The 13,866-nt window shown below is 36.1% G+C and overlaps 1 protein-coding gene across 19 annotated transcripts in view; it reads left to right on the top strand.

Moving 5' to 3' along the window:
* Dmd (dystrophin) overlaps positions 1-13,866 on the top strand; it is a 2,110,831-nt gene that overhangs the window by 1,907,393 nt on the left and 189,572 nt on the right. For all 19 annotated transcript variants that reach the window (XM_063242792.1, XM_063242803.1, XM_063242804.1 and 16 more), the window contains one exon: positions 3,465-3,525. In XM_063242792.1, coding sequence (XP_063098862.1) covers positions 3,465-3,525 — 61 coding nt within the window. The remainder of the gene's footprint in view (positions 1-3,464; positions 3,526-13,866) is intronic.

Here is a 13,866-nt window from a genome sequence, read left to right as displayed (position 1 = left end):
GTATTGAATTCTGTCATCTCAAGGAAGGAAAAGCATTTACGTGTAGAATTGCTACCCTTCCTTACTCTTCATAATGTACTGCATCTTAACACAAGGGGAAATTCAGAGGTTGGTTCTGGAGTAAATAAATTCATGTGTAGTTTACTCTTTAAATTCAGTAGACAATACCCCATGGTGCTGGTGCTGTATGATAATGAATGATTTTTACACTGGAGAATATGAATCACAGAGCTGCACTGGAACTACACGTAGCGGTTATAGAAACATCTGTGTAAGAAAATACCAAAGGACAGGCCAGTGTCATATAAAAACTATTTGCCAATAAATCTGTTTTTGATGGACTACTAAAAATGGACACACCAGGCATAAAATATGTGTGTGTGTAGCTTTGTGAAAGATGACAAGCTTCTACTGGTGCGCTGAGATAAGAAACAGCTGTTGTTGATGTCGGCACTACCGCAAGAAATGAAATGATAATTCTGAAGGTATGCTTAAAAGAGTTACCACATATTTGACCAACTTTTGAATAAGAGACAGACTCGTCTGGCAGCCCCAAATGAAATTACCACCGACCCTTTAACAGTCTCTCAGGAAGAAGCACTGAATCTGATCCCACACAACCAATCTCTGATGGTGTGTTACTTCTAAAGCAAGTAGTGTGTGTGCCTGGATTGGCGATGGGGCAGGGGAGATAGGGGAGGAGGCTGTTGTTATTTTTCCTTTTTTATTGCCTCAAGGACATTTTGGAGTGTAAAATTTCAGGGTTTCAAACGATGACTGCAAAACAGTTGCTTCAGTGAATTTATAAACTATGAGTCAAAGGGGAAAAACATCTTTTAGGGAAGAAAAATGTACTGAATCTTAGCATTGGACCGATTTGACAGCTATGCGTAAAGACAGAAGACATGTTTTTAAGGACAAAAGATTTAAAATTAAGCACTTCAATTACAAAAACTTAAAAGTTCTTATTAACATGGAACTACTAATTTATCAAAATTTCTTTTTAAATCTTTGCAACCACTTACTTTGTTCAAGCATATTCTGATGATTCCTCTAGCACACAATTGGAATTGTTTTCCTTTTAATGTTTAACAACACAAAGTCAACTGCGTATCCTCTATGTAGGTCTTGCGATTAAGTCAGCTCGGCCCCATGGATTCTCCTTGCTCTCACTGATTACCTACTTGAAGGTTGTTTCTTTCAGAACAAAAGCACCTTAGCTGGATCACACAGCCTGCAAATGAAGAGCTGCCTAGGCAAAGTGTAGGAAATCAAATTGACTCTTCTGTTACTGAAGGACATACCTGGCATCTTCAGAATCAGAGCAAATTTCTGGACCATTAAAATGATAAAGAACTGGAAAAGTATAGAGACAGTGTGAAGCCTCAGTCCATAGAGACCTTTAAGGAAAGAATAGCCCTTTTTTCCCCTTGTTGTAGGCATTCACAAGCTTGGCATTCATAGCAGTGAGGGTTGGACCAAGTGCTCTCTAGAGTTCTCTTCCTTTTATGACACCGTGATTTTTAAGGAACGGGTACACCAAGCAGCCAGGAGCTATGATTTCTGACTCTCTGTTCTGCTTCCTGGCAGAGAGGGCTGGGGTTTTTAGAATTCCATAACATCAGACTCTGACCAGGTAGGTCAAGGAGTACAGCCCAAGTTTTTAAATCAGCACTTATTTATGCTGTGAATTAATGGACACAGAAAACCCGTATTTTGGGGAAGAAATAAAGGTCAAGAGGAGAATTAGTAGAGAATAGGAAAGGCAGGGATAAAAGGGGAAGAAGAGATAGCAGGAGGAAAGGAATAGACAAAGGACAGAGAGAAATTGAAAGTAAAGAGTTACTTCAGAACAGCAGCTAAAAGTCTTCTTTCTCCATGGTAAGAATTTCTGTCTACCAAAAAGCAAAAACATAATTAGCAGTTCAATACAAATCCATTTCCTATATCATTCAAATGATGTATCTCCAAGGTACAAAGCGGCAAGTCTGGTTAAAGGTTGGGTGATTCGATCCATTACTCTATATAAAACAAAGAAGCTGGAGTTTCATTACCCTTAAATTGTCTGGTGAAGTTAGCTTTTATTAGAAGCTGTTCTTTCATATTATACAGTGTAGTCAAGGATATATTAGCTTTGACGGTTTTCTACATCTCAATATGCTACGAAGTGAATTTACTGTGAGGCTAATTTAGAAGAGAGCTTTTCATAGGCAGAAATAATGGTCAGCGTCCGCCAAGCTTCAAGTCATTAGTGGGACAAAAATTCAGAAAAAAATACGTACACATAAAATTGCTAGCTGTTAATAATTATGCTTCTTATATTTCTATCCTGGCTGACAGTCTATGTTTTCTAAAACTCTTGTGTCTTAAAAATATATTCGAAAGGATAATTTTACAGTTAAGGAAATGTTACAGTGCCTTCTAAATTTAATTATTTTGTCTTGAAGAAAGAAAAAAGCCTCATCAAATGGTTTATAATGGTATATTTAGATGTTCAACTAGCATAAATTTTAAAAAAATGTAAACCCTACAACCTTAGCATTTTTTAAAAATAAGAGGGAGTGGTACTCATCTGTAATCCTAGCTACTCAGAAGGTTGAAGCAAGACGTTCAAAGACAGCCTGCGCATTTTATTTAGCAAGACTCCCCTCACACACGCTGTGTCCATATGCATCTTTAAAACATTTCAAGATGATGGATTTGATCCAAACACAGTAAGGTTATCACAAAGTGAATTCTAAGGACATGCAGCACAAACAAATGCACAAATGCACACGTACACACATACCCATATGAGCACGAAGCACATAAAGTATGTGAAAATTTTATTACTCTTTGATATCAGATACCATTCTGTCACTTTTGCTTCTGCCTTACAAGATCATGCTGGTCATTTTGAGACATAAAACTAAACGTAACTGGTAAATGAATTTGGAATCTCACTCCTTTTTTAAAAAAAAATTGGATTTTCTTTAAACTAAGTAAAAAGAAAAACATGCATACCAAGGTGATAAGCCCAGTACTTTAGTTTCAATAACTTAAAATGTAAATATAAAAAATGTAAATATATCACAGAGGGATGCTTTAGCTGCTAAACTAATAAAACCTAGTCAATCAAATAGAAAAAGATATCGAAAAGTAACAACAGGAAGTGTTATGAGAAAAGCACCCAGTGAAGACACATAAGAGAAAACCTGTCAGTCCTCTGTTTCTTATCTCTTCTATAGGTTTAGCAGTAGAAATCCCTCCCCCAATCCTTTGCATTTATCTTTGTGCCTGAATGAGTTCAATTTCACTTAGATTAGGACAGAAATTTCAGAACAGCAGGTTAATCCATCTTGTCTTCATGGGCAACTGAGCAAACAGACCAATATCAATATAAAATTGTAATTCTAGAGATTAATGTTGTCTTTCCTGTTTGTGGTGAATTTGACCTCCTTGCCTTTTCCCCTCTCTTTTTTCAGCTTCTGTTCAGGGCCCGTGGGAGAGAGCCATCTCACCGAACAAAGTGCCCTACTATATAAAGTAAGTTGCATGAATCGTTTTCTTAAAGAAGCATTTATTGTTGCTAAATGCGTACCTTCACAAAAGAATATTTTTAAAAAATACATTACCTTCACCTGAATTACCTATTTCTTTCTTCCTCCAGGATGTTTGGATAGTAAACTCATGCTAAAATTAGCATAGTAGATTTGCTAATGCAATAGGGAACTGCTTTGAAGAAAATACTCATTTAATAAAGCATTATGATGTGGGGGCTTTGGGAGAAGGGAGCATATTTTTCACCAAAGGACAAAAATCTCTAGACAATACTGTTAGTAGTGGTACTGAGTGTTTGCCAGAAAATATTTATTTAGAGCCTATCTACATTTCTTTTTCGCACAGATGTGGAAGATTTATGCAGTTATATGTACACAAAGTGTTTTATGTGGATGAGTGCTTCATGTATCCCAAAGGCAGACAACAGCAGCCCTGGATTTGGAGGGCCAATATATTCTTTTCTTAGACATAGCATTTAGTATTTGTTGCCAAATCAGGGTGGTACTGTTTTCTGGGACCGTTTGTGTCAGTAAAGGAATAGAATCAAGGCAAAGATGTTCTATGAAATAGTAATAATGATATGTAGGATTGACATGGAAGAGAAAGGAGCAAGAATATTGCATTATTATAATACCTTTACAGTCTCACATCAATCATGCATTTGAGTCTAACTTAAATTTGACTTTGAACTGGCTGCCCCAACAACAATTAGAGTTAATTATGCTAGGGAAAATCTTCAATACCTACTGCAGTCTTTGTACTTGCTTCTGCCATGAATCTAGGCTGACTACAAGTACTAAATGCTTTCCCATTTTTTCAGCCTGCCATCTTTTATTGAGTCTGTTATTTTTCCCCTACCCATCAATTCTTCATAATGCACTAGATCTTCATTACTACAATTCTCAAGAAATTTGATTTCTCGCCTCTATTTTGTTAACTCAGGAAATGACCTGTCTTACTCACTTTTTCCAGATCAGGTCTCTCTTAATTTTTATAAATCCTCCCTATAATATGCTTTGATCCTACTTTTCAATTTTTGCATCTTTTAATTTCATTATTTTTGTTACATTTAATTGTTCCATTTGTGACTCATGTTTTCAATACCTGTTTAAAACACATTTTATTAAAGAATATATAGATTTAGACATGCATTGCATTGCTTTACTTCATCATTCTCTAAATTGCTACTTGTTTGATGTTGAAACTTAGAGCTATTCCTAACTCTCCCCCATTTCTACCAAATATTCACCTTCTCACTCATGTGACACCTGATACAAGAGATCCTGGGACACTGCTAGAAGGAAGTAGAGATTAATTCAGTCCAAAACAACAAACAGATAGAGGTAACCAGCTCCACAGGCAAGCAGCAGCAGCCTTCCCTGCCCCTGAACACACTCCAGTAGCCATTGGAAGACACTGCCTGCAGGTAACCAGCTGGGATGCAGAGGTAGGCACTGCCCCCATATATGCTAGCAGAACTTGAGTCACTTCCACCTCAAGTGGCCAGCATGCATGCTGGGAAAAACAGCAACTGGCCCTGCAACAGCATACAGTGTGGCCACCTTTGGATCCCTGTAGCCAGTACTGGCCAGGAGAACTCAGGAGAATCAATCATGCTCTGGAGAAATTATAGTCAATGCAGGAAGTGCATAGGCCCCCTTTAGCCCTGCTTGTTTGGTAGAAGCCAAGAAAATGTCAAGATGAAGAAGCAAAAGGCAGTCCCTGGACTCCAACCCAAGCAGAGCAAGTCAAGAAAATTAAAACATGGACGAGATCAGGAGTCCACACTTGAAGTTTCTGAAGTGATGGCAATGGAAGTAAAGAGAAAACTTCATGAGACTATAAAGGAAATTAGAACAGAAATACTGTCTCAGGTAAAAAAAGAAATGAAAAACATAATAAAAGAATTTCTAAGCATCTCTAAAGAAGACATAGATTAAAAAAATAGAGGAGCATAGGAAAATGATGGAAACCTTGAATGAACAATATAAGAAAGACTTAGGTTGCATGAAACAGATTCAAAGAGATATCCAGGAAATTAAAAACTCCACTGAAGTTTCAAGCAAAACTGCTTGAAAGAAAGTGAAGATAGACTTTCAGACCTCAAAGACAAGTGTGCAGCTTGTGATCATGAAAGGAAAGATCTCTTAAAAATGACAAGGAACCAGGAAATAACAATTCAATTACTGCAAGATGACACAAAGCAAAATAACTTAAGAATAATAGGTGTCAGTGAGAAAGCAGGAGTCAACACACAAATGACACTAAAATTCTATTTACAGAAATATTAATAAAACTTTCCAAACATGGGGAAAGGATATGCAAATAAATGAGGCAAATAGAACTCCAGCTAACCATAACCATCTACACTCAGACAAGTAATAATCAAGATCCCAGAAATTCAGCACAAGAGCAGAATATTAAAAGCTGTTAGAAAAAAGAGACAAATCATCCATAAAGGAAAACCCATCAGAATCACAGTAGACTTTTCAACACAAACCATCAAGTCAAGAAGAGCTTGGATTGAAGTATTCAAGTCCTGAAAGAAAACAACTTCCAGTCTAGATTGATGTACCTTGAAAAACTATCTTTCAAAATTGATGGAAAAATAAGATAATTCCATAACAAAGAACAACTGAAGGAATTCATGACCACCAAACCAACCCTAAAAAGAATACTGAAGGACATTCTAAAGAGATATAAAAAAAAGACCAAAGTTCCAGGAACAGCAGCAGAAGGGGATCACTGAGTGAGGCAGACAATTGAATGAAGGGGAAAAGTAGGCAGCCAACGGCCGGAAAATAACATGGCAGAGATGAGCCAGTGTATGTTGGCTATAACTGTTAATATAGATGGCCTCAATTCACCAATAAAATGAAACACAGGCAAAGTGGATCAGGAGACAGGATGCATCAAAATAATTTATTCAAAAAATACATTTAACTCAAAAGGAAATTCATAGACTAAAAGTCAAAGGAGAGGAAACAATGCTAGTGACAGGAAATCAGAAAAAACATAGGGGTAGCTTGCCCATCAACTGCAGAATGGATAAGAAAGATTTGGCATTTCTATACAATGAAAAGCTACTCAGCTATAAAGAAAGATAACTTCAAGGCTGTTGTAGGTAAATGAACACAACTTGAGATCATGCTCATCATTAAAATGGTTCAGAGTCACATGGGTGAACATTGTGCTGTCTCCCTAGTATAATAAAAGCTAAAGGAGATAGTGGAATCAAAAATGCACAGTAGATGTAAAGGTGAAAGGGGAGGAGATTTCTAGAGGAGGAAACAGTGGGCGCAGTTAATCTATATCCTGTTTTGAAACCTTGTATTTTTTCATTGTTCGGTTTAGCTTGGTTTTGTTCTTTTTGTTTAGTTTGATTTTATCATATTGGATAGTATGGACAGATATTTCAAAAATAACAAATTATATATAGCATCCATTATTAATTTCCAATTATCTTGTTTTGAATCCCTGTATTGCTTCACTTGTTTTCTTTTGATTGATTTTGTTCTATTTTGTTTTGATTTTATTATGTCTGATGGTATAAGGAGCTACTTTGAAGATAACAAGAGCATTATGGTGGTCACTGCTGTATTCCTACTGTCTTGTTTTGAAGTCCTGTATTGCTTTCACTGTTTTGTTTTAATTGGTTTTATTCTGCTCTATTTTGTTTGATTTTATTATGCATGATGGTATGGGCAGTTATTTTGAAGATAACAAAAGGTATCATGGTAGCCATTATTCATTTCCTTTTATCTTGCTTTGAAATCTTACTATCATGTTCACTGTTTTGTTTTAATTGACTATTCTATTTTGTTTGATTTTATTATGCCTGATGGTATAAACAGCTACTTTGAAGATAACAAGATGCATTATCATGGCCACTGTTGTATTCCTACTGTCTTGTTTTGAAGTCCTGTATTGCTTTCTTTGTTTTGTTTTGATTGGTTTTATTCTCTTATGTTTTGTTTGATTTTATTGTGCCTGATGGTATAGGAAGTTATTTTGAAGATAGCAAGAAGCATCATGGTAGCCATTGTTGGTTTCTTTTATTTTGTTTTGAAGTCTTGTATCACATTCATTGTTTTGTTTTGATTGTCTCTATTCTGTTTTATTTCTTTCAGTTTTATTCTCTTCAAAATGAAAAAAAACAGAGAACAAGTTTCCTAAGAGCTATAATTTCTCCCCTTTCAGTGAATTAATCTCTTGCTTCTCCTTGATGAATTACAGAGCAGCTTACAAACCTTTACAGTCCAGTATTCCTTGTACTTGACCATCATCCTGATGGTGTCTGTAAGGGCATCAATCTGTGAATAAGAAAATTCAAATTCTATTCTTGTCACTGACACTAGCTGGAACTGATTGTGTGGTCTTGGGCAAGTTATTAAGCTATACAAACCTTGGTTTCTCATTTATAAAGTAATGAGTTTGACTAGATCTTCTCTGAAGTCCTTTTGGCTCTCAGAACTAACAAATATGAGTTCTTATTTATTAAAAAAATAGGAGCTGAGTGTGGTGTTTCATATCTGTAATCCCAGTATGCTGGTAGGCTGAGGCAGGAGGAGCACAAGTTCGAGCCCAGCCTGGGCAACTTAGCAAGACCCTATCCCAAAAATTTAAAAAATATATAGGACTGGGAATTTAGCCCAGTGTAAAGGTCCTAGTTTCAATCTTCCTATGAAATATATATATATATATGTGTGTGTGTGTGTGTGTGTGTGTGTGTGTGTGTGTGTGTACCTATAGTAAAATAATTCTTTTTCACTCTTTAGCTTCAGACATGCCCTCTCAATCCATTCCAGTTACCTCTTTCAGGAGCTCAAACCTTGCTTTACAATTTAGGACTATTATTCTCCTTGGTTCAGTAGTAAGAGATGTAATACAATAGACAGGAATATATACCAACAGGAATAGTAGTAGAACATCTATATTAATACAATAGACAGGAATATAGACCAACAGGAATAGTAGTAGAACAGTGGGTGTAGAGACCTTACACACTTTCAAGTGATCAGTTCCTTGGAATGAGGAATTACTTTATTTCTAAAGAATATCTCTGAAATTTTATGGAAGATAATTCTCTGTATAATTATAATCTATTTGAAACTCAGGATTATATAATTTTTCAAACATACCTCTAAAATGTTAACCTGTGATATAGTAGAACCTAAAGTCATGGAATGTAGTTTTTGCTTGTTTGTTGGGTTGATTTTGAGTATTTTGGGTGTGGTACCAGGAATTAAACACAGAATCTCACACATTCTAGCTACCAAGCTACATACCTAATGCATAAAATGCACAATTGAGGTCATGTCTGTTTTATTATTACCCATTACTGTTCCTAATGTATTCTATTTAAAGTAAATTAATTTGATGTGTAGGATTCAATAGACTTCATGCCATTCATGATCTGACATGTCTTTTTGGTTCAAAAATAACAATAAAAGTGAGTTTAAAATGACACTTTCAGTCCCTATTTCCTTTTTTCTTATCTTCTTTGTCTTGATTTCCATTCAAGAGCTTTTGCCACAGATTCCTAGCTGCAAAACCAGGTGTCTTTTCTGGCTACCTTTTTTAATGCTGTACAACTTTTCCTTTTTTCAGTGCTAGGCTTTACTAACTAATCCTCTAACAAGAGTTTTCCACACGAATAGCGCATGTCGTTGTTGGTTGCTGAGCTGTGCATTCATCCTTAAGATTTTAAATCCTTGACAACATCTTTTGTTTAGATTATAAATCAAGCAGTGTTTGTTGCTGTATCCTGCCACCAACTTCTCTTATGATACTGTGAACCTCAATTTTGGTTCTTCAAACTACATGTTTGTCTAGTCTATTAGTCCATAGCATACATCATTGTTAGAGTTTTCATATTCCTTCTCCCTTGGGACTGCCTTATTTCTGCCAGCATCTCTTTTAAGTTATTCGATTACAGCTTTCATTGCCACTGAAAAAATAATCACCAACAATGTTCAACCTGTTACAACTGCCTTTTCTTCTCTCTGCCATTTTGTAGTTTTTTGGCCTACGGACAGACTCATGAAAATTTCAATATAATAGCCTTTAACCAGCTGCTGCATTCTGTCAGGATTTCTTTCACCTTTTTATGTTGCATATTCCCATATGGGTAAACCAAACAGAGCCAAGAGCTGAGACTCTCTTGCTTTCTTAATGAGTTAGAAAATTATTCTTCTGTGTTCTGGACTGTCATAACAATTTAGGAATCCCAAAACTGCATGCAGGATGTTCCAACATAGATGTCATGAAAAGACCATCAGAAATATCACAGTAGGTCAGACCAGCAGAGCAACCAGCCCAGAACTCTGTCCCAGATAAAGGCGCCAATGGTTGTTTAGCCAGTTAACCTAGTGATTCTCATTTTAAGAATTAGAATACATCATGATCATTCTTTTATGATGCATTGTAAATCAGTTGGCAGTTGGTTTATGCGAAGGTGTCTTAAACTTTTGCCATTTGTTACCTTGGCCTTGTCTTAGAAATAAGGTCCAATGTTTTACCAGCATATAAATCCAGGCATATTTTAATTTCTCTTGAATTTGTGTCCTTTAACCTCAAGCAATGTCTCCAACAAAATACTTTGGAATTCAGTGAATACATTTATTTTTACCTTGAGTTGACTTTACTCACACATGCCCCTAATAATAACACTTTTCATTTTCATCTTCCTGGTCTGAGACATTCTAATCTGTTTTAGTCGTTTAGTTGTCCTTGAATGAAAGATAAGCTTTTCCCTTTATCATCTTAGTTGCTTTTCTCTGGATCTTTTCCAGCTCTGTAATATCTTCCTTGGGATAGCATGACTAGAACAGCCCAAATATTGGTTATTAAATTTGTTAGCATTATTTCGAGTCTCTACTCACTCATGAAGAAAGCAAATGTTATTCACTGACTCCCCTTGGTACCGAAATGGAGAAACCAATTGAGGTCATAACCCGTTCTACATATATTAGTTCTAGCTGAAGGTTGATTTTCTGCTAGTTTTCTGAAATACCAGATGAATTGTTTGACCTTATATTTCTGCCAGCTGTCTCTTAGGAAGGATTTGATTTTTACACAAACGGGTCCTTTTCCTCCTTCAAAGAAGCTGTGGTTGCTAAATATTGGGAGGAATTTACTAATGAAACTCAGTAGTAAACCTGCTGACTCAATCAGCAGTAATGCGTTTGTTTCATCAGGTTCCTTTCTAAATATCTCTGAAGCACTTCACAGGAGTGAGAAATGGGGTTCTGGGGAAATAACTGTTCATCTTTTTTAATATGCAGTGTTCAAAATGCAACTCATGTCCACAGGAATATCTATCTTTCCCTGTTAATTATTTGGGATGTTATATATAGATTGCTAGACATGACCTTGATTTATTCTACTCTTCACTCAATCCTAGGCATGTTTCTACTGCCATTTATTGTTTCTGAGTTGCTCACAACATTCTGATTCTTCCTCCTTAGTACATTGCAATATAAAACCTCCTTGATTGAAGTTAACACTTACAGTCACCATTTCTTACTACCATTGCTGTGTCTGACCGAATAACTGGTTTGTGTTCTGATTCACCTGACTTCTTATGGCCTGTCTTCCTCATAACTCTGCACGGAACTATGATCACCAACCCAGATGTACCTTTTGAGATTGGTGCTGTCCTATGTCCATCTTATCGGTCCACTTCCTTATGTGAATTCATGGATGTTTCTTTCATTTTTAGAACTTGTGTTTCCTAGCTCAGATATGGTAGCATTTGAGTACTGACCCCATGTCCATTTCATACAGTATCACTTCTGTTGCTACATTCCAGGCAAGTATTCAGATTTCAGATGCCTCCCTTGTTTACAGTATATCTTGCTCTTATTCTTGTTCCCGTTCTTATTTGTGCTCTAATTAAAATTTTGGCGATTTTTTTCCTTTGAATTATTGATTGCTATTTTGGTACCTATATTTACATACAGAGGAAGCAGCAGTTAACTATGTCTTACTAACACCAGTCAACATGCTAAATAGAACTGTGATGATTGCTTTGTTGTGGATGTATCTTCTGACAATGAGATGGGCTCCTATTGTAAAGAGAGCTGCACTGTAGTATCTGACTTGGAAAATGGTTCCCCATTTCCCACTCCTGTTTGTTCTAAGAATTATACCAGCCTTGACTTTTAGTCTGAAAATTGATTGCATTTTGGCATAGTTTTTCTTATAATATGAACATATTGTGTAATGTATAATTCTGTGCTGCTTTTGGTAAGATCCTTTACACATACAATTTTCCTTCAAAATATACCTTTTAGCAGTTCACAAAATTAAATAGTGGGGATCTTAAGTAGATCAGGCAGCAGAGGACCTGAAATCTAGTTCCAGCTTCTCTATTAACTAGCTATCTGGCCAATCATGAATCACTTCTCTGGGCCTCAGTTTATCTTTCTGTCATCAAAGAAAGCTGAACCACGTAGTATCATAAGTCATTTCCACTCCTGATGTTCTCTGATTTTATGAATGTTGACCTTGAAATAGAAATTCTTTGTGACAGTTTTCCAGAAGAGTGAAAATAAATCTTCATATCACCCTTGAGGATTCTTAGTCCATCAATCTTATCAGGAGGGAACAGAAAAATAATATTAAACCCTTTACTTAACCATTTAGCACCATTGATGACATGAAGTGAATGTAACAGAATCAGCTATCTAATTTGCACTGTCAGTCTTTGAGGATGCTGGTGACTATCTATGGATAATTAAATTTTTGAAATCACTGCCAAAGCCTGGAGCTCTGACTTTTCAAAGGACTTCAATACACAAAGATAACGCAGAGGTCAGTCTCTTCTGTCATGATTTCTCTCCATAGTATGATAACTCCGAAGGTCACATTAGCTGACTTTCATTAACCACCATGACGGAGTAGTCAGAAATCATTAATTGATGATATAATCATGAAAACAACTCTGGATAAGATATTAATGGAAAGAGAACGATGTGCCAAAGAGTTACACAGATTATTGATTCTAGCCTTTGGTTTTGCAGATTTTTTGGGGAGATGTAGATACTGGAATCTTCTGTCTCACAGAATCATAAAAAACCATACATCCTAGGGCTGGGGTGTAGTCCAGTGATAGAGTACTTGCCTAGCATGTGGGAAGCTCTGAATTCTATCCCCAGTATACAAGAGAGAATGAACAAAGGAAGGAAGGAAGGAAGGAAGGAAGGAAGGAAGGAAGGAAGGAAAGAAGGAAGGAAAAAAGGAAGAAAGAAGAAAGGAAGAGAGAAAAATATATCCTTTTGGTAGTTTGAAAGCTAGTTTGTATAACCTTGAGTGAAATAACAGACTACATGAGGACAGGTGTTTTATCTTTTTTTCTAGCATAGTGCCTCACAGGCAGCATGTGTTCCATAAATATTTGAAAGAATGAATAAATAAATGAACATATACGAGTAATTTTATGTGCTTTTCAGTTATATGACTCCTCTCCTTTTACCTTCAGAAGATCTTTTCATGTTTGTGTCTTTTGTTTTGTTTTGTTTTGTTTGCACTGCTGGGCATCAAATCAGGGTCTTGCACATGCTCGGCAAGTGCTGGACCACTGAGCCACACCCACCCAACTCAAGTGTGTCGACTTAGATTTACTGCTTGAATACATCTATCATACCATCTGGACATCAACTTTAATGTTACAAAGCTTACCAAGTCTTTGATAAAGTTTTTTGTGTCTCATGAAATTCGATGCCTCAGAGACAGCCCTTAGCATGCATGTCTGAACAGTACACACCAAATCCTGAGATCTAGCATGTGCAAGGCCCTAATTTTGACCCCTGAACCACCAAAAACCAAAGTTTAAAGTTGTCTTCTGTCTATATGTAACAATATCACTCAGGGTATAACTCAGCCAATCTGGGATCACGTTTTTCCCTATTAATAACAAGGAGGTAGAACCAGGTAACACTTCTATATAAGTTGGGTCTTCTGTTTTTCTTAAGTATTATTCCTAAGATCTCTTCTATTTTTCCAGTTCTCACTAGAGCTTTTAAATTGACCAGCCACTGTGACTCATGGAACAGTGTATATAATATCAACTTTGGGAACTGGACTCTGGTACTTAAGAGAATGTCATAAATGATAAACTTTTTTCTTACAAAAAAAGTAACATTCTGTATGCTATATGTTGTGCTTAAAGTTGGATTTATGTATATATATATATATATATATATATGGAGCTAAAATACAATGTGTAAAGGCAAAAAGAAAAACTCTACTATAATAAACAAGTTATAGCATTGATGTGCCCTATCTTATTCATGGTACTTCTAAGAATTTGAGTACCACACA

This window comes from Cavia porcellus, unplaced genomic scaffold (genome assembly GCF_034190915.1).
Source record: "Cavia porcellus strain 051 isolate PalLab524CR breed Dunkin Hartley unplaced genomic scaffold, mCavPor4.1 scaffold_33, whole genome shotgun sequence".
Lineage (NCBI taxonomy): Eukaryota > Metazoa > Chordata > Mammalia > Rodentia > Caviidae > Cavia > Cavia porcellus.
The sequence above is the reverse complement of the archived record's forward strand: the minus strand, read 5'-3'. Positions and strand labels throughout refer to the sequence as shown.